Genomic DNA, 20,963 nt, shown 5'->3' on the forward strand with positions numbered 1-20,963 from the left:
TCTGAGCCTATGATCATGCTTGAATACTGCTGTGGCATTATCAGTATCTTTCTTGATTCACTTTCAGTTGATTCGATTGCAGGGGATGTGGCATGCAAATGGTGGAAAGATCTCCAATCAGGTTGTTGCCTCAACCAATCATGCCCCACAATGCTGGTCCCCCTGTTTTTACCACATACAAAATCAATGTGGCTTGTTGGTTCTTGCATTTCACTGTTACGATTCTCATTCCCACAAGTTATCTTTTCTCCAGTATAAGTTCTTCGTTGGATATCTGCAAGCTTCAGTTCAGTATCTCTGAAATGCTGTTCAAACTCATTTTGTGGAATGACTGAAACAGCCGAGTCGGTGTCCAATTCCATTTTAATTAATTTGCCATTCTCTTCTGGTGTAAATCATATTGCTTGTCTATTGTTAGTTTTTCTCATTGCAAATCTCAAATCTAAACAACAGGAATTCTGCAGATGCTGGAAATTCAAGCAACTCACATCAAAGTTACTGGTCCTACTCAGCCTATGTCACTCTGATCATTATCAGATGTTTTCATCAACAGCATGCTAATTAGTGCTAATTTTGAAACTGCAATTTGACTTTTTAGTTTTTTCTCTTCCCCGTACAGTCCATTTATTTTTATCTGCCCGATAGGCTCTTTGTATGCATTTTCTGCAAGGTTCATCTTTAAATCTTTATTAATCTGGTGTATGTGAGCCCCTGCCACAATGGTAACACAAGTTCCTTGGCCAGGCCAGTTTCTGTTTAGATGTTTCAAATTTGTTCATGCACACTTTTATTCCTGACTTCAACTCAATTGCATCTCTGTCTGTTGTTTCCATTCATAAAGTAATTTCAACTGCTCTTTTAAAAGTGAGTTGTGCCTCAGTTAGGAGCTGTACTTGAATCTTTCTTGTGAGATTCCACAAACTAAATGATCCCGCAGTGCATCATTGAACTCATCATTGTACTGACAATGCTCAGGCAACTCCTTCAATTCAGCCATGTGCGCTGAAATGGACTCCCCTTCCTTTTGATTCTGGCTAGGAAATTTAAAGCATTCAGCAAACAACAATGTTTTCAGTTCTAAGTATTCCTACATTACTTTCATGATATCTGCAAAGCTAATTTTGGTTGGTTTGGTGGGATTAGTCAAACTTCTAAGCAAATTGTATTCCTTTAAATCCGATGTACTCAGTAAATCTGGCACTTGCTTTTCATTAACGCAAACAACAGGAATTCTGCAGATGCTGGAAATTCAAGCAACACACATCAAAGTTGCTGGTGAACGCAGCAGGCCAGGCAGCATCTCTAGGAAGAGGTACAGTCGACGTTTCAGGCCAAGACCCTGTGGTCGGCTGGGGTGATGTACTGCGTCCGGTGCTCCTGATGTGGCCTTCTATATATTGGCGAGACCCGACGCAGACTGGGAGACCGCTTTGCTGAACACCTACGCTCTGTCTGCCAGAGAAAGCAGGATCTCCCAGTGGCCACACATTTTAATTCCACATCCCATTCCCATTCTGACATGTCTATCCACGGCCTCCTCTACTGTAAAGATGAAGCCACACTCAGGTTGGAGGAACAACACCTTATATTCCGTCTGGGTAGCCTCCAACCTCATGGCATGAACATCGACTTCTCTAACTTCCGCTATTGCCCCACCTCCCCCTCATACTCCATCCGTTATTTATTTTTATACACACATTCTTTCTCTCACTCTCCTTTTTCTCCCTCTGTCCCTCTGACTATACCCCTTGCCCATTCTCTGGGTTTCCCCCCTGCTTGTCTTTTTCCCCGGACCTCCTGTCCCATGATCCTTTCATATCCCCTTTGCCAGTTACCTGTCCAGCTCTTGGCTCCATCCCTCCCCCTCCTGTCTTCTCCTATCATTTTGGATCTCCCCCTCCCCCTCCCACTTTCAAATCTCTTACTAACTCTTCCTTCAGTTAGTCCTGATGAAGGGTCTCGGCCTGAAACGTCGACTGTACCTCTTCCTAGAGATGCTGCCTGGCCTGCTGCGTTCACCAGCAACTTTGATGTGTGTTACTTGCTTTTCATTGGTTATTTCATTTGTTTTAAAAACTGCTCAATTCTCTCAGTGTACAATATACAATTATCTCTTGTGCAGTCAAATGCATCTATCTTTCTGCTTTTTTATTTATGATTAGTATTACCCGGTACTCATTGATTATGAACCTATGAATTTGTCCATCTTTCTGCCTTTTTTAATATATCTATCTCTGTCCCTTCTCAAAGAAGCACACACTGTGCTGTTTTTCTTTAACTTGACCATTTTGCTTTTTTTTTTGCTTGAACATCTCGCTATGCTTCAACAGGTAGATAGTCATCTCGGGTTGTTTAAAACTTAATCATTGCCAGTGCTATGTTTTGTAACTCCAAAACATAAAACTATTTGAATAAAAAACACGAAGCTGAGAGTTGTGTGTTTTAGTTTTGTTTTTAATTTAGCGAGAGACACACTTATGATGTGGTGGTGTGATGACGTATGCCATTCATGTATTTTTACAGCTAACCCGTAATGAATTATTTAAACAACAAAGAATGCTTAATCAGACAATATATTTATAATATTACTCAATTCCTGAAATATTAAATACACAACATGTCCAAAGGTAATAGTTAGAAGGCAGCATGGCCTGGAATGGCTTTTCGTGGCAGTGTTCCTTGTAGGTGTGCTCCAGTGGTGGATAGCTGTATCCACCACTATCTTTACACTTTTCCATTCCTGGGCATTGGTGTTCCCAAACCAGAGCACGGTACAACCAGTTAGGGTTCTCCCTACTGTGCATCTAAAACGATTTGTCAAAGTTTTGGATGACATGCCAAATCTCTGCAAACTTCCAAGAAAGTAGAGGTGCTGTCATGCCTTCTTTGTGATGGCACTCATGTGCTGGTGCTAGGACAGATTTTCTGATATGATAGCACTAAGGAATTTAAATGTACAGTATTTATGAAATATATTGTAGTTACATCTGAAGGAATTCCAAAGGGAAGTACTGATCACTTCCTCACCAAAGCCTATACTGTTTTTAAAAAAATATTTATTTATTTCATGCAATGTGTTGTTAGCAAAGACAGCATTTATTACTTCTCCCTAAGGTAGTGGTGGTGACCTATCTTCCTGATCTACTGTGCTTTGTGTGTTGAAGGTGATCCAATAATGCCTTTGCATAGAGAGATCCAGGAGTTAGACTAGCAATGATAAGGAAGGGTGATCTGCTTGGAAGGTTAAAGTTGAGTTGATTGTCATCTGCAGATGTACATGTATGCAGATTCCATGAAAAGCTAACTTGCATAATATCGCATTAGAAGCTTCCACAAAAAAAAACATAAATTATACACAACTTTGATTAGAAAGATCACAATTGGAACAAAATAAGCTCACTTTAATGTAAAGTGATCAAAGTGTCTAAACCATAGTGATTAGGATTCTGCTGGTTGTTTCTGAATGGTTGAAGGGAAGTAGCTGTACTTGAACTTAGTGATGTGGGACTTCAGGGTTCTGTACCTCCTACCTGATGGCAGCCGTGAGAAGGTGGCATGGCCTGGATGGTGGGGGTCTTTGATGATGGATGTTGCCTTCTTGAGGCAGTGCTTCCAGGAGATACTACTGATGGTGGAGAGGCTTGTATTCATGTATAGGTGTGTGTTGGAGGGGAATCTGTAGGTGGTGGTGCTCCAAGCACCCACTACCCTTTTCCTTCTTCGTAGTAGATAAACAGAATAGGTTTCCAGTGGATGAAGCTGAATAATCAGAGTACATGTATTTCAGGTAAAAGAATTAGAAGATATAAGGAAGAAAGCATATGCAACATGTGGCTAGAAATTTGAATGTAACTAGATTTGAACAGTTGATATAAAAGTAATCTTCAAATATTTGAAGGAGCAATATTTATAGGGATATAGGGTAATTGAAAAGGGCTTGTCAGAAATCTGATGTTCTGAATGACCAATACAATATTCAGTATCTGTGTATTGTCATGTGGTTTATGCATATTAGTTGCTAGATCTAATTGTTGATTTTTGGTGAGCCCCTACAGTCAATGAAACTGTCATCTGGTTCCCATTGTTGGTATCATGCTTTAGCTTAGTTGAAAGCCAACTGTCACAATAAATGCACACTACCTTAGTGTTATAGAGTGATCTAGCACCAAGACAGACCCTTTGGCCCAATTGTTCCATGCCAACCATGGTGCCCATCCAAGCTAGTCCTATTTGCCCATGTTTGGCCCTTAACCTTCTAAACCTTTCCTTTCCATGTGCCTGCCCGCTGTCTTTTCAAAGTTGTTCTATTACCTGCCTCAAGCCACTTCCTCAAACAGCCTCTATGTAAAAAGTTGCCTTTCAATCTTTCCCCTCTTCCCTTAAACCTATGCCCTCTAGTTCTTCATCAACCAACCCTAGGGAAAATACTGAGTGCATTCACTCTCTCCATGACCCTCATGATTGTGTGCACCTCTGTAAGATCACCGCTCAGAATCAGAATCAGGTTTAATATCACCGGCACATGTTGTGAAACTTGTTGTCTTTGTGGCTGCAAGATCTCCTACACTCCAAAGAAAAATGTCCTAGCCTGTCCAACCACTCTCTATGACTCAGTCCTTCAAATGCTGGAAACATTCTTGTGAATCCTTTCAGCCCTACTTTCCAGTTTAATAACATTTTTTTCCTATAGCAGTGAGACCAAAAGTGAACATAATATTCCAAGTTTGGCCTCACTAGCTTCCCGTAACCACTCTGTGACCACCTATGCAGTGCTCTGAGTCTAACTGAATATTAACATTAACTTTATACTAAAGCGCTTTTCTTTATCTCCTGCAGTTTATTTCAAACTTCAGTATTGGATCATCCACACCTTCTGCTGGGGAGTAAAACATACATTGTTGCACAATTATAAATGCACTCACTAAACCTCCATCAATCAACCATGCCCTTCTTTGAGCCAAATGTTAGTCACCTTTATCAGCTTTTTCACTAAATACTTGCTCTCATGATCAGCAGCTCTGAGGAAGTGTAAACAAAGTCTTAACATCAGAGATGAAACCAAAGGGGTTCAGCCATTCCCAGTCCATGACCTTTGTCTGAGATGACAACCTTTGTTTTAGTTTTCTTTCATGCTTTCTCTCACCCATCCTCATATCGAATGAGGCTCCCAATGTTTCTTGGAACCTCTGATCTCATCTTCAATCTGCCATCTCCACTCCTCATTGCAAACCGGTTCAATTGTCCCTCCAATCCTTCCGCCGAACTTGGTCATTACCTTGACACTCCCACTCTGTCCTCAACCAGCAGATCCATCCTAACATATGGTCTGCTATGTTATCTAAAACATAATCTATCCTTTATTATGTTGATACTTTGATATACTATATCTATTTCATATTCCCAGCAGTTCATGATTCTATTATTTGCATGATTAGGGACACAATATACAGTGGCTATATTACTGAATGAGTTTCAAGAGGCCTGGGCTATTGATTGAATCTCACAACATCAGCTAAGGAAGGTAAATTACTTTGTGTGTGTGTGGAAGGAAATTAAATTGGCAAATTGGTTTATTATTGTCACACTGGTTTCTGAATGGTCAATGAACACTACCTCGCTCTTCCCCTTTTCAAATATTCTTTATTTGCCATTTGTAGTAACTTTTTAATGTCTTCCACTGTACAGGTGCCACAAAACAGCATTTTTATGATATATGTCAGTGTTAATAAATCTGATTCTGGTTCTGACAAAGAGTCATAGAGCACCACAGTACAGAAACAGGCCCTTTGGCCCATCTAGTCCATGTTGACCAGGTCTTCTGCCTAGTTCCATCGACTTGCACCAAGACCATAGTCCTCCATACGCCTCCCATTTATGTACCTGTATATTATTATCTTGGTTTATTATTATCACATGTGCTGAGAAACAGTGAAAAACTTTGCTTTGCATGCTATCATTTCGTCACATCAGCATATTGAGGGAGTACAAGGAAAAGCAATAGCAGAATGCAGAATATAGTGTTAAAGTTAAAAACCCTGATGGAAGATCTATATGGGAGGTGTAGAGGAACATTATGAGGCAGAAAATGCTGGTAGATTATATGCAAAACCACAAACAATTGTGGTGATATAGAGGAAACCATTATGAGGCAGAAAATGCTGGTAGATTATATGCAAAACCACAAACAATTGTGGTGATATAGAGGAAACCATTAAACTGAAATTAGTGATGTATGCATTAAGATACAATTGTAATTAAAGGTGACTTCAATCTACATACTAATTGGACAAAATAAATTTGTAATAATACTGTATAAGTAGAATTTCTGAAATGGGCTTGTGATAGAGTTTTAGTTCAATATGTTGAGGAACCAACTGCAGAGCCAGACTGGGACTGTTTAACAGGAAAAGATTAATAAGCAATCTTGTTGTGCAATGTCATTTGTGAAAGAGAGCCCATGACATTGTAGAATTCTTCATTATGCTGGAGAGTGCGAGAGCTGATTCTGACACTAGGCTCCTGAATCTAAATAAAGGGGAAAAAAAATCAAATGTAAAGGGACATAACAGTTAATGGCAGGACGATTAACAGCTCTGATGTACGGAGAGATCTTGGAGGGCGGGGTGGTCCAAGTCCATACCCTTGTGAAGGTGGTAAGGCAAGTTAATAGAGTGGTGAAGGAGACATATGCCATGCTTGCTTCCATTACCGGGGCATAAAGTATAAGAGTCAAGAAGTTACAACACAGTTATATAAAGCTTTGATTAGGCTGCACTTGAAGCATTGTGTGCAGTCCTGGTCAATCTTTTGCAGTGAGGATGTGGAGACTTTGAAGTGGGTTCAGAAGAGATTTACCAGGATGCTGCCTGGATTAGAACATATAAGGTGAAGTTAGATAAACTTGAATTGCTTTTTCTGGAGCTTCAGAGGCTGAGGGGAGATGTGATGCAAGTTTGTAAAATAATGAGAGGCATGAATAGAGTTGGCAGTCAGAAACTTTTACCCATGATAGAAATGTCAACTACTAGAGAGCACACCTTTAAGGTGAGTGGAAGAAATGTTAAAAAGGAGCCATAGCTACATAGAACATAATAGGCCCTTCAGTTCATGATATTGTGCCGACTTTTTAACCTACTCTAAGATCAAACTAACTTTTCCCTATCACATAGTCCTCCATTTTTCTACCATCATATGCCTCTCTAGGAGTTTCATAAATGTCCCTAACCTATCTGCCTCTACCACCACTCCTAGCAGGGCATTCAATGCACCCACCATTTTCTGCGTAAAAACTTACTTCTGACATGCCTCCCCTGTACTTTCCTGAAATCACCTTAGAATTATGCCCCCATGTATTAGCCATTTCAAACCCTGGGGAAAAGTCTCTGGCTATCCATTCGATCTATGCCTGTCATCATCTTGACACCTCTATCAAGTCATCTCTCATTCTCTTTCGCTCCAAAGAGAAGAGCCGCAGCTCGCTCAACCTATCTTCATAAGACATGCCCTCTAGATCAGGCAGCTCCCTGGCAAGGGTCAGTCATTTTTACACAGAGAGTGGTGGGTGCACGAGACGCACTGGCAGGAGCTGTGGTGGAAGCAGAGACAATAGTGGTATTCAGACAGACACATGAATAGGTAGAGAATGGAGGAATATGAATCAAGAAAAGGCAGAAGAGGTTAGCTAAATTCAGCATTGTGTTTGGAGCAGACATTGTGGGCCAAAGGGCATGTTGCTGTACTATACTATGTTCTATGAAACTAAAGTGTGAAGCACAAGATAGCAATAATAGATTAGGAAATTTTACTTAAAGGGTTGATGGTGGACAGACAAAACAAACACCTGAAAGAGTAAATGTATCAATTACAATATTCATTTCTGAATGGTGCGAAAATAAAACAGGAAAAATAGCTCAACCACGGTTTTCAAAAGAAATTAATGACATTATTAGATCCAAAAGGGGAGAAAACGTCAAAAGCAGTAGCAAACCTAACAATTAGAAACCATAGAAAAACTACAGCACTGGATCTTGGCTGTTCTGAGCCATTTTCTGCCTAGTCCCACTGACCTGCACACGGACCATATCCCTCCATACACCTCCCATCCATGTATCTGTCCAATTTATTCTGAAATGTTAAAAAAGAACCCGCATTTACCATCTCGTCTGGGAGCTCATTCCACACTCCCACCACTCTCTGTGTGAAGAAGCCCCCGCTAATGTTCCCTTTAAACTTTTCCCCCCTCACCCTTAACCCTGTTTTTTTTTCTCCCCTTGCCTCAGTGGAAAAAGCCTGCTTGCATTCACTCGATCTATACCCATCATAATTTTATATACCTCTATCAAATCTCCCCTCATTCTTCTACGCTCCAGGGAATAAAGTCCTAACCTATTCAACCTTTCTCTGTAACTGAGTTTCTCAAGTCCCGGCAACATCCTTGTAAACCTTCTCTGCACTCTTTCAACCTTATTAATATCCTTCCTGTAATTTGGTGACCAAAACTGAACATAATACTCGAGATTCGGCCTCACCAATGCCTTATACAACCTCATCATAACATTCCAACTCTTATACTCAATACTTTGATTAATAAAGGCCATTGTACCAAAAGCTCTCTTTACGGTCCTATCTACCTGTGACGCCACTTTTAGGGAATTCTGTATCTGTATTCCCAGATCCCTCTGTTCTACTGCACTCCTCAGTGCCTTACCATTTACTCTGTATGTTCTACCTTGGTTTGTCCTTCCAAAGTGCAATACCTCACACTTGTCTGTATTAAACTCCATTTGCCATTTTTCAGCCCATTTTTCCAGCTGGTCCAAGTCCCTCTGCAAGCTTTGAAAACCTTCCTCACTGTCCACTACACCTCCAATCTTTGTATCATCAGCAAATTTGCTGATCCAATTTACCACATTATCATCCAGATCATTGATATAGATGACAAGTAACAATGGTCCCAGCACTGATCCCTGTGGCACACCAGGGAGTAGTTCAGAATTTAGCAAAAGAGGACAAAGATTGATTAGGAAAGGGAAAATAGAGTATGAGTTATCTTGTGCAGAGGTTCAGAACTGACTGTAAAAGATTCGTATTTCTGCGAAGAGAATCAAGGATACCTATAATAGGGAACAAAAAAAAAGCAGTCCAATTACATTCATTCTTTGATTCTCCCTTCACAAAGGAGGAAATAATTAACTTCACAGAAATGTTGGGCAACAGACCTATTGAAACAGGGAGAGTAAATAAACACATATTAGCGGGAAATTGAAGGGATCAGAGATGTCGCCTGTTAGCCTGCATCCTAGAGTACTTAAGGAAGTAAGCCTAGAAACAATAGTTACCTTGGTGATCACTTTGCAACATTCTTTGATCTGTGGAGTTCTAATGGATTGGAGTTTAGCTCGTGTAAGAATGATATTAAGGGAGGTGATGAGTAAATAGACTGGTGTACCTAATATCTGTGATGGGGAAGTCTTGTTGTCCATTATAAAAAATGCAGAAGCAGAGCACAAAGAAGACAGTGATAGAGTCAGAAAAAGTCAGTGTGGTTTCATCAAAGGGAAATCACGTTGGATAATTCTACCAACATTTTTTTGAGGATTATAACAGACAGAATAATGAGAACCAGTGATATGGTGCACTTCACTTTTCAGAAAACTTTGAATAATATCCCAGATTAGGGAATTGTATGCAAAATAAAGCACATAGGACTGAGGAGGAGGTGCTTATATGGATAGAGAGGTAGTCGATTGACAATAAACAACTATAAGACTAAAAGATTATAACACACATGAGCAAAGATAGGCTATTTTACCATTAGGTCTGCTCTCATGGGTGATTTATTATTCCTCTCAGCCCCAGTCTCCTACATTCTCCCCAAAACCTTTGAAACCTTCACTAATCAAAAACCTATCAACCTCGGCTGTAAATATACCCAATGACTTGGCTTCCACAGACATCTGTGGCAATGAAATCCATAGATTTACCACCTTCTGGTTAAAGAAATTCTGCCTCATCTCTGTTTAAAAGGGTCGACCTTATATTCTTAGTCTGTGCCCTCTGATCCTAAACGTCCCCACTATAGGAAACATTCTTTCCACATTCACTCTATCTCAACCTTTCAATGTTCAATAGGTTTTAATGTCAGGTCACTTGTCTGAGTGCTACTGGCACCATGTAACCCAGTACTACCTGTCGCATGGTCGGGTGGTTGGTAACTAAACCGGCTCCCCCACCAGGCTTGCCTGTTGAGGAGGGTGAGGAGGGTGGCTAGACATCCTGCAGAACGAAAAACAAGACCTGTCAAAGGGCGGATGAACACTCTCATAGGGTTAACAACCATCTAGCAAACACGTGCTGTGGAGCGCAGAAAGGGCGTCCCTTGCATCAAAGCTTGGTCTGGCCATTCACTGCAACAGAACTTCCCCCAGCTGTCTTGGACCCCCACCATGCCACTGGATCCGGGAGGGGACGTCGAGAGGGTGGGTCAACCTGTGCAACCCCCTACTCAACTAAAATCTGCTCACACATACACTGTTCCTTTCTGAGGAGTGGGGTACCACTCCACTAACTGACTGAAAGCAACCATCATCATCCTATGGGATGGATAGCCAGAGAGAGGTTTTAATGAGTCCCCACTCATTCATCTAAACTCTAATGAGTACAGAGCCATCAAATGCTACCCATGTTAATTCTTTCATTCCTGGGAACAATTTTGTGAACCACTTCTGGAACATCTCTAAAGGCAGCACATTCTTTCTTAGATAAGGGCACAAAACTGCTCACAATACTCCAAGTAAGGCCTCACCAGTGCCTGAAAAAGCCTCAGCACTATATCCTCATTTTTATAGTCTAGTCTTCTCAAAATGAATGCTAACATTCCTTACCACCGACTCAGCCTGCAAGTTAACGTTTAGGGGATCCTGCACGAGGACTCCCAAACATAGTTGCAACTTTGATTTATGAATTTGGTCACTGTTTAGAAAATAGTTCATTCATCTTTATTGTCCATTCGCGCGTAGCCAAGTGGTTAAGACGTTGGACTAGTGATCTGAAGGTTGCGAGTTCAAGCCTCAGCCGAGGCAGCATGTTGTGTCCTTGAGCAAGGCACTTCACCACACATTGCTCCTGCATGTCTATAGCCCAGCGACGGCGGTTGGTGCAGTATGGACAAGACAAGACATTCTCCTAATGTGTCTTCAGCAGCTTCCCTGCTTCCTCAACACTACCTGCCCCCCTCCCATCCATCTTTGTATCATCTCCAAACTTGGCTACAAAATCATCAATTCCATCATCCAAATAATCGCTATTAACAATATACATTAATTATCTGGATTGAGGAATTAAATATGATTTTGTCAAATGAATCAGACAAGGCTGGATGGCAAGGTGGGTGTTGGAGATGATGTCGAGAAGCTCCAGGTTGAGTTAAATAGGACAGACTAAGACAGTGGGCAGATACACAAGGCAGGACAGAATAATGTAGATAAATGTGAGGTCATTCACTTTGGTGGCAACAACAATGAATTGAAGGGGGAGGTGCAGCGAGACTTGGGTGTCCTTGTCCGCCAGCTGCTGTAGGTAAATAAGCAGCACAGAAGATTGTTTTCTGGCCTTTATAGCAAGAGAATTTGGGCAGGGATGTCTTTCTGTAACTGTGCATGGCCTTAGTGAGACCACATTTTGAGTATTCTGTACAGTGTTGATCTTTTTATCAGAGGAAGGATGTTCTTACTCTACAGGAAGTTCAGTAAAGTTCAGCAAGCAAATCCCTGCAATTATATTGACATACAAATCATAGGACAGTACAGCATAGTACAGGCCCTTTGGCCCACGATATTGTGCCAACCATTTAACCTTCTCTAAGATCAATCTCACTTTTCCTTTCTACATAGATCTCTATTTTTTCTTCCATCCTTGTGCCTATCTAAGAGTTTCTTAGATGTCCAAAATGCATCTGCCTCTACCACCACCCTGACAGGGTGCTCCACACATCCACCACTTTCTGTGCAAAAAAAGAATGGAGATTGAATATAAATAGAGATTGGGTCATGAGACTGCATTTACTAGAGTTTAGAAGAATAAAAGGGACAGCTGCAAAATGCTTATGGGAATGGATAGATTTGATGCTGGAAGGATTCCCCAGATGACCAGCAAGCTGAGAACCGGGGGTGTGGAAGAAAAATACTAAAGACCTTGTGATGGACCTTAAGGGGTTAATGATGTTTTTTAAGAGTGTGAATTCAAAAACTATAACCATTTACCTGTGACTAATGAACACTGAGTGACTGAAATGCACGCTGTAGCCGGGATGTGGAAATAACTATATCTGTGCTTCTTCGTTCTTTGTTCTGAGAATTATCACATGTCTGTGGCTGAGCAGGCCTGATATACCTTCCTGGGAACCAACACTTAAGTAAAATGTATAAACGTTCAAGGACATAGTGTGCTACTTTGCTGTTCTCTAGAATTGCAGTCTAAATTCATCCTTACAGCTTTAAGTGCTCTTGTCACGTATGCTTGGGGTATAAATAAAAGTGTACTCTATTGTTAAGCAGAGTTCCAAGACCCCACTTTTAGGAGCTTGGACTCTCCATGATATCATGCATCAATAAAGATCTTCTTTAGTAATTTCCCTCTGGGTCCGAGTACTCTTTTCCGCGACAAGGGTTCACAAAGTGATAAAGGAAAAGCTATTTAAGACTAAGATATAAAAGTTTTGTTGCAGTTGTACAAGACGTTGGCAGAGCCACATTTAGAATACTATGTTCAATTTTGGTCCCCCTTCTATAGGAAAGATGACATTAGTGAGAAGAGTACAGAAAAGATTTATGAGGACTTCTGGCATTGATTACGGAGAGAGGTTGAGTAGACCAGAACTTTATTCATTGGATCGTGGAAAACGAGTGGTGATCTTAAAGAGGTTCACAAAATCATAAACGCACAGACAGGGTGAAGACACACTCTTTTTCCTAAGTTAGGGTATGAAGAACGCATAGGCTTTAGCTGAGAGGGGTAAAATTTAATGGGATGCTGTTGGATAACATTTTCTCCCACAGAGTGGACAGTGAGCTATCAGAGAAAGTGGTTGAGTTGAATACAATAACAACATTTAAACTCTTGGACAGGTGTATGGATGAAAAGATTTGGAAGAATATGGGCCAAATGCAGGCAAATGGGATTAGCTTAGCTGGAAATCTTAGTTGGGTTGTAGGGACTGTTACTATGCTGTACGAGGAGAAATTTCTTCCACCAGAGATTGGTGAATCTGTGGAATTCTTCATTTGAAACCAAGTCATTAGAAATATACACACAAGCCTAGAAAGACCAAGGACATACCCAGAGTACTGGAACTGGATATGGGTGAACAGCCATGATCATATTGAATGACAGAATAGGCATGAAGGGTCAAAATGTCTATTCCAGCTCTTATTGTCTGTTTCTCAATTCAATTAATTAAATAAAACTGGAGGCAAATAAAGCAAGACACCTCCAAATTACACTTTATCTATGAACTTTTCTGTTTACTAACATTCTTCATGAATTGAAATCTGTCATCATTATTCAGTTTGGATTGTAAGTGAATGCCATAAACTATTCTCTGAAAGGGCCTGGTGAATAACTAGGTACAGAAAGTTAGGGAAGGGGCAATAACTGCCAAAATTGTCAGTGATACCAACATTCTATTAATAAGTGTAAACAATGAGTTTGTAAAACATACACTCAGTGACCACTTTATCAGATTTCGGAGGTAACTCATAAAGTGGCCACTAAGTGTTTTTCTGTATGTTCATGGTCTTCTGCTGCTGTAGCCCAACCACTACAAGGTTTGACATGTTGTGCATTCAAAGATTTTCTTCTGCACACTACTGTTGCATTGTGTGGCTATTTGAATTTCCGTTACTTTCCTGTCAGCTTGACCAATAAGCTCTGAGCCCCCATCTTTAAAAAGCCGATTTTGCCCACAGAATTCACGCTCACTGGATTTTTTGTTTTGTTTTGTTTCTCACACCATTCTCTATAAACTCTAGAGACTGTTGTGCGTGAAAATCCCAGGAGATCAGCAGTTACTAAGATACTCAAACCACCCCTTCTGGCACCAACAAACATTCCACAGTCAAAGTCACTTAGATTACAGTTCTTTCCCGTTCTGATATTTGGTCTGAATGACATCTGAACCTCTTGACCACGTTTGCTTGCTTTTATGCATTGAGTTGCTGCCACATGATTGGCTGATTAGATAATTGCATTATTGAGGTGTACAGATATACCTAATAAACTGGCCACTGGGTGTATACTGAGTTATGGAATCGACCTTTCCCAGCTCTCAATAATAATCTACCATCAGTGGAAGATGAAACAATCTATATCATTTACTTTTTTGTATGAGATTTATATCTACCTCAAATCGCTGATTTGATTAAATATATGATATGCTATTTTATTTTTATTTTTATTTTCCCAAACTGTACTGAATATTTACTATTTGGCTTCAGCAGAGACTGTGATGTTTTGCAATTCTAGGCAACTCTAATTGCCAAGTTACCAAAATCAAACGATTCCTTAAAGCTGCCAGAAAGCTTACTGGTGCAGAAATGTATTTGTTTCCAGCAGTTCCCATAGTTACAGCATTTCTGGGTTCCAAATTCCATCACTGCTATTCTGAATGCATAGAAGCAAATACAAGACTCTCCTTTCCTCAATGCCAACCCACCTGTCATTCAAATCAGCATGTCTCAAACTCTTCAAAAATGTTCAAGCATTTAAAACTAGAACTTGCCTAAAAGGACAATTAATCCTGTGTATGCAATATTATACTTGTGAATACCATACTTCAGGATCAAGGATCAACTTTATTTGCCATATACACTTACATGTATTAGGAATTTGCTCTGGTGTGTGGCTTGACAGGCAAAAGAAAATGATTCAACAATTATAAATAATAATGTAAAAATAAAGTTACAACTACAGATATGGAATAAACTATGTATAATATCTAAATACCAGAAAGTGTTATAAATTGGGAAATTATTATAGTAAATTATTTAAATTAGGGAAGTGTTCCAATTCCAATTTGGAATTCCATTGAATTCCAATTTCAATGGTCCAAAATACATGAGAAAAGCAAAAGAATAAACTCTTGATAAAATGCAATTAAAGTACAGTACCAGGCATTTAATTCATTGATTCATTTGGCCCTGATGATCCTAATTTATATCCATCACCCACACAAACACACACAAAGTGAAGCGAACCACAACAAAAGAGGCATTTTAAAAGATTTTCATTTGCACAGTACATTTCCTGACCATCATCTATTAGAAATAGCTTTACAACATAGTGCTTTACTCTTTCCAGTTGTTATTGAGTCACACTGCAGACAAACAGTCCCAGTGCACTGTAGCTACACCAGCTGTCCAGCATGCATTTATGCTAATCTCATTTTGTTATCTCACCCATACCCAACGACTACACCAGACTCTAACATTCATCTGCACACTAGGGGCAATTTACAGTGGCCAATTAACCTACCAGAGTACACATTTGTGGATTGTGGGAAGAAATCCATACACATTGGAAAGATCCATGCAGCCATGGAAAGGACATGCAAACACAACACTGACAACACAGGTAGTCAGGACTGAATTAGGAACTCTGGAACTGCTGTGAGACAGCAGCTCTGCTAGATGCTCCACTGTGCTGCCCTTGTTGAAATGAGAAAATGGACCATTCATGTCCTTCTTCCAAATTCCACTGAATACAGGCTCAGCACCATCAAACACTCCTCATTCGCCCTTTTGAAATACAACCTTCTTCTTATTTATCAAAAAAAAGATGCATTCATGGAAAATGTTAAGCAAAATTTCTTAAATTGAAAAGGCTGCGCAAAATGAATTGCAGGTACTTTGGTTCTTTGTCTTCCGATAGAAAATACTATTGGCATACTATTCCTTATGACAATAAACAGATTCGTAAATCGAATATATGTAACCCAAAGAACTAAACATGCATTCCTTCATTATCTGCCGTATCGTATGACATAGGAGATCATGGTTTTGCCTTGACCATGATTGCTCTTGGCAAATTTTTCTATTGATATGGTTTGTCATTGCCTTCTCCAGGGCTGTGTCTTTACAAGACAGATGACCACAGCAATTGTCAATACTTTTCAGAGATTGTCTGCCTGTCGTCAGTGGTCGCATAACCAGGACTTATGATATGAACCAGCAGGTCATACAACCAACCACTACCTCTCACTGCTTCACGTGACCCTGATTGCGGGGGGGGGGGGTTGCTAGGCCGGTGCTACACCTTGCCCAAGGGGACCTGTAGGCTAGCGAAGAGAAGGAATGCATTACACTTCATTTGGTGTTTTCCCCACCCCACCATCCAAAATAAAGAACTAATAGCAAAACAAAAATTCATAAATGAAATATTTGTAAATTGAGAAATCAAATGGCATAGAATCTTTTACATAAATAAACCGGCAAATGGGCATTTTGTTTTAGCAACGCTCCGTATAGTACAGAATGTTTGTCGAAATGTTTGCACTAAGGCCCTGGTGTGGGACTTGCATCACAGTCTTGGAAGAAGCAGCAAAACCACTCTTAATTCCTTTCATTTTGAAGCTAACTTCCAACAGCTGTTTGTGTGTCAGATTCACTCATAGCTGCTAAGGAGTTGTGTCGATCATGTGTCTTAATGGAGGATAAGAGAATTCTGACACCAGATTTACAGGAATTCCATTTTTTTGGTGTTTAATTTCTGTCATTGGCCATTGTGATCATTTATTCCATTTTTCCCTGATAACATCTTAGCACATCAAGTCTTTGCCAACTCGCAGAGTAATCCCATTCCCTACTAATTTTCCCTTCAAGAGGACCATAACCTTGTTGACCCAGAGAGCTATGTTGGGTGGAGTCAGGACTTTATGCTTTTGCTCTTGGTATGGTCGCCCATGCCAAACAAGCCAGACTAAGAGTGGTCCACTAATTCTCCAGGTTTGGGGGTTCAGCTCAGGGCTAACAACCCTGACTGATAAAATAAAATTGTGATGGGAACAGCAATGAAGAAACCTACATCCAAGTAGTGGTATTCCTGAGTCTCCACCCAGGGCATGCATGACTGACTGTAGTGAAAACCAAGAAGAAGCTACTGACACGATGAAGGAAGTCCAGCACTCTGCAAGTGAAGGTGGACTACTGCCCTGAGCACCAGCGGCATAACGGGCAGTAAGTGCTGCTAATTTCCCTCTTAATGTACCCAGAGGAAACCCATATGGTCTCAGTTTTAGACAGACGGCATCAGAGGTCGAAACGTTGAGGGAAAATAAGGACCCAGAGCAAAACTGTAAGGACATAAGGAGAATCCATTCCAATAGTATCACAGGTCAAAATAGAACTCATGTCACTGGAACCGTGAAGCTGCAGCTCAGCTAGCTATGCCACCCTTCCGCCAACACCACTTTTTCCCCATTAGTTCGATTTCCCAATGGAAATACCCCGAAATGAGAATGTGTTGGAGAAGGACAAACAGAGAAGAAATGGCAGATAAGTAATTCCTGCTCAGGTGTGCTCTGTATCCACATTCTACCTCATTCATACACAAAGGACCAGATACCTTATTTTGGCAAAGGGCTTGTGCACAGAACTTTAGATAGATTTGAGAAGAGGTATTTGAAGGTGATGCAACATAACTACACTCGCCTTCTCCCCGCTGTCATTATTACCTCCTCCATTCCTCACAGATGCCACTGTGTAACTGAGTTTTAACTTCTGAAGCAGTATGGTATTTGTAATACAGGTGTCCCCCGCTTTTTGAACGTTCGCTTTACGAAACCTCACTGTTACGAAAGACCTACATTAGTACCCTGTTTTCGCTAACAGAAGGTGTTTTCACTGTTACGAGAAAAGGCAGCACGCGGAAAATGCCGTGCATGAAAAAAAGGCAGCGCACGCCCCGAGCAGCCGCTCTCCCCCGGATTCAGAACGGCATTCTCCCTGGCACTGCTTAAACACGTGCCTGTAAGCATCCGTTTGTAAGATAAGTTCTAAGGTATCAGGAAAGCCTGAACGAGCTCGGGAGGGGCTCAAAAGGTTTCAATCATGGTGAACGAAGTAAGGACAAAGTGAGTTTGGCTTGTGGAAGTTGACGAAGATGATGTTGAAGAGGTTTTGGCATCCCATGACCAAGAACTGATAGATGAAGAGCTGATGCAATTGGAAGAGGAAAGGATAACAATTGAAACTGAATGCAGTAGTGAAAGTGAAGTTGTCCAGGAACTGAACGTGAAGCAACTGCGTGAGATTTTCGCTGCAATGATAAAGTACGACTTTAATTTTGAAAGGGTACATCGGTTTAGGGCAAATTTGCAAGATGGTTTGAGTGCTTACAAAGAACTGTATGATAGAATGCGCGAGGCTAGGCAGTCAAGCAAGCCTTCCACATCAGCCACAGCAGACGACGGACCTCGACCTTCGACATCGAGGCAGGCAGTCATAGAAGATGACCTGCCTGCCCTGATCAACGATGAGATGACACCCCCGTGTCCCACCACCCCAACCCCCGAGCCACGGACAGATACCGATTCGTGGAAAATGCAGCGGTAGCCGGGAGGCACCCAACACATCTTTAAGAAAAAAGCTGAAATAAACAAGCTAATTAATTAGGTGCCACCTGGCACATAAATGTTGGCCCAGATCAGAGCCGATTGCCGATTGTGTCGCCTCTATCTGGGCTGACATTTACGTGCCGGATGGCACCTAATTAATCAGCTTGTTTATTTCCGCTTTTTTCTTAAAGATGTGCTGGGTGCGTCCCGGGCACCGCTGGACCGCTGCATGCTTCGCAGATCGGTATCGGTTCGCTGCCCAGAGAGTGGGGGACACTGCACCACCCCAACCTCCGACGACTCAGCCTAACACACCATCATCAATGTGCTCTGTGCTGTCTTCCCGATTCCCGTCAGCGATACTACACTGTACATACATTATTTCTACTTTATATCGGCTGTGTATTTTTACATGTTATTTGGTATGATTTGGCAGCTTCATTGCTTAAAGGTTACTGGAGAGCGATTGCGCGGTGTTTTTGCCGAGAGTGCTTGCGTGAGATTTTCGCTACGAAGAACAGTGCAGGCAATGATTGTGGAAAAGTATTTCTACTTTATATAGGCTGTGTATTTATCATATCATTCCTGCTTTTACTATATATTACTGTTATTTTAAGTTTTATGTGTTATTTGGCATGACTTGGTAGGTTATTTTTGGGTCTGCGAACGCTCACAAATTTTTCCCAAATAAATAAATAGTAATTGCTTCTTCGCTTTACAACATTCCGGCTTATGAACCGTTTCATAGGAACGCTCTACCTTTAGATGGCAGGGGAAACCTGTATTTAAAATTCTGTAAAATTGTGTACTGTTCACATACTTCTCTTTTTGCTAGTTTTTTTCATATGTTTCTAACAATCTAATTTATTATGTCATAAATCAACTTCACTGCCTCAATCGCTCTTGTATATGCCAGGTCCACAGTTTAAACACTGTGTTCTTTGGCACTTCCTTATTTAAAGGTAATCTCACGATAAACAGTACTATTAGATTTTCAAGAAGCTTCATATGTTTGCGACATTACTTACAGATAAATGAAGGACAACACAGAATCAGAGTCCAGAAAAATACCAATGCTTTAAGGTTATTACTCGCTGTCATCATCTTCCAGCTTTGAATTCTAACATCCACATTGATCTGTCAACAATGGTAAAGAAACAGACATGAAATAGAATGTTTTAATGTGTAACATACCCCAAATTTGCTAACGCTCTTCTAAGTGCCCTAGGTTAAAACCAACACCAGTGTAAATGTTGGCAGTAGAAAGAGTATTGGTCTCCACAATTACATAAGGCTGAGATACTGGTAATAAAACAGAGTTGAAAGCTTGTGGTTGTCAGCACAAAACTGAACAGCATTCCCCTCTTGAAAACAGATAGAACTATAGAATGGCACTTTGCAGATCTTTTAAGCTTATGAAAGCATTTCAAAAGTAATGAAAATTGTGGTTCTCTAATCTAAAATAATCAGATAAATGATTTTATATTTTCTAAGTAGAAAGAAAATAATAATAAAACTTACAGAAATTATTTAATGGATTTAACATATTGAATATCATCTACCATAACTTACTGAGCATGATTTTATCAGCTGTGTACCAACATGAAACATTTCAAAAAGTGATTGAAAATTAATAAATAAAAAATATAAAACAGAAAAAATACAAGAACATACCTTGTGCAAACTTTATTATTTACTCTCAGGGAACATTCACAAAAGAGAGACAGTTCACTTAAGCTGTTCTGATGGCAGAAGCTTGTTCTAGTCTACAATGTAAAAAAGGATTCTGTCTGAGCTGACTTAAGTACTCCTTTTAAAGAGGCTAGGAGGAAATGTAGAATTGAATTCTCTGCCAAGTGCATCTTGTTTCTAAAGGAACACACCTTAGAGGCGGCATTAAAATAACTTGTTCAACTGTTTCTTGCCTGGCAAAGCCCTTTAAAGGTATTTTTAAAAAATAAACATACTATTTAAAATATGCCAAGTGCATATTCCTCGTATTCACCCCACAGGAGAAAATGAGATAATCTGCACGTCGAGCTGCCAAGTGTGCGGTACAATTGTTCTTTTCTCCATCTGTAGAAGTCAGTTTGTTGCTCTTGATTTCAACTTTGGGGACTCTGCATGTCATGGTCCGGTCCGTAAAGTCCGCATTCTGGTTCACGGTCCGGTCCCTGGACTCAGGACTCCGGGTCTTCCAGCTGTCCCTCGTTTGATTGAGTTAAGCATAGGCACCTGATTCCCATCTTGGGGCTTGGAATATAAGTAGCCTTGGGGTTGAGTAGGATCTGCTGGTTTGTCTTGTCAATTCCCCTGGGAGCAACCTGCTGGTGGAAGACTAGAGTGGCCACTTGTC

The 20,963-nt window shown here is 40.6% G+C and overlaps 1 protein-coding gene across 1 annotated transcript in view; it reads right to left on the minus strand.

Moving 5' to 3' along the window:
• Positions 1–19,711, minus strand: part of LOC140212011 (dual oxidase 2-like) — a 166,376-nt gene extending 146,665 nt beyond the window's left edge. The window contains exon 1 of the mRNA XM_072282367.1: positions 19,636–19,711. Coding sequence (XP_072138468.1) covers positions 19,636–19,711 — 76 coding nt within the window. The remainder of the gene's footprint in view (positions 1–19,635) is intronic.
• Positions 19,712–20,963: the final 1,252 nt, after the last annotated feature.

This window comes from Mobula birostris, chromosome 18 (assembly GCF_030028105.1).
Source record: "Mobula birostris isolate sMobBir1 chromosome 18, sMobBir1.hap1, whole genome shotgun sequence".
Taxonomy (NCBI): Eukaryota; Metazoa; Chordata; class Chondrichthyes; order Myliobatiformes; family Myliobatidae; genus Mobula; species Mobula birostris.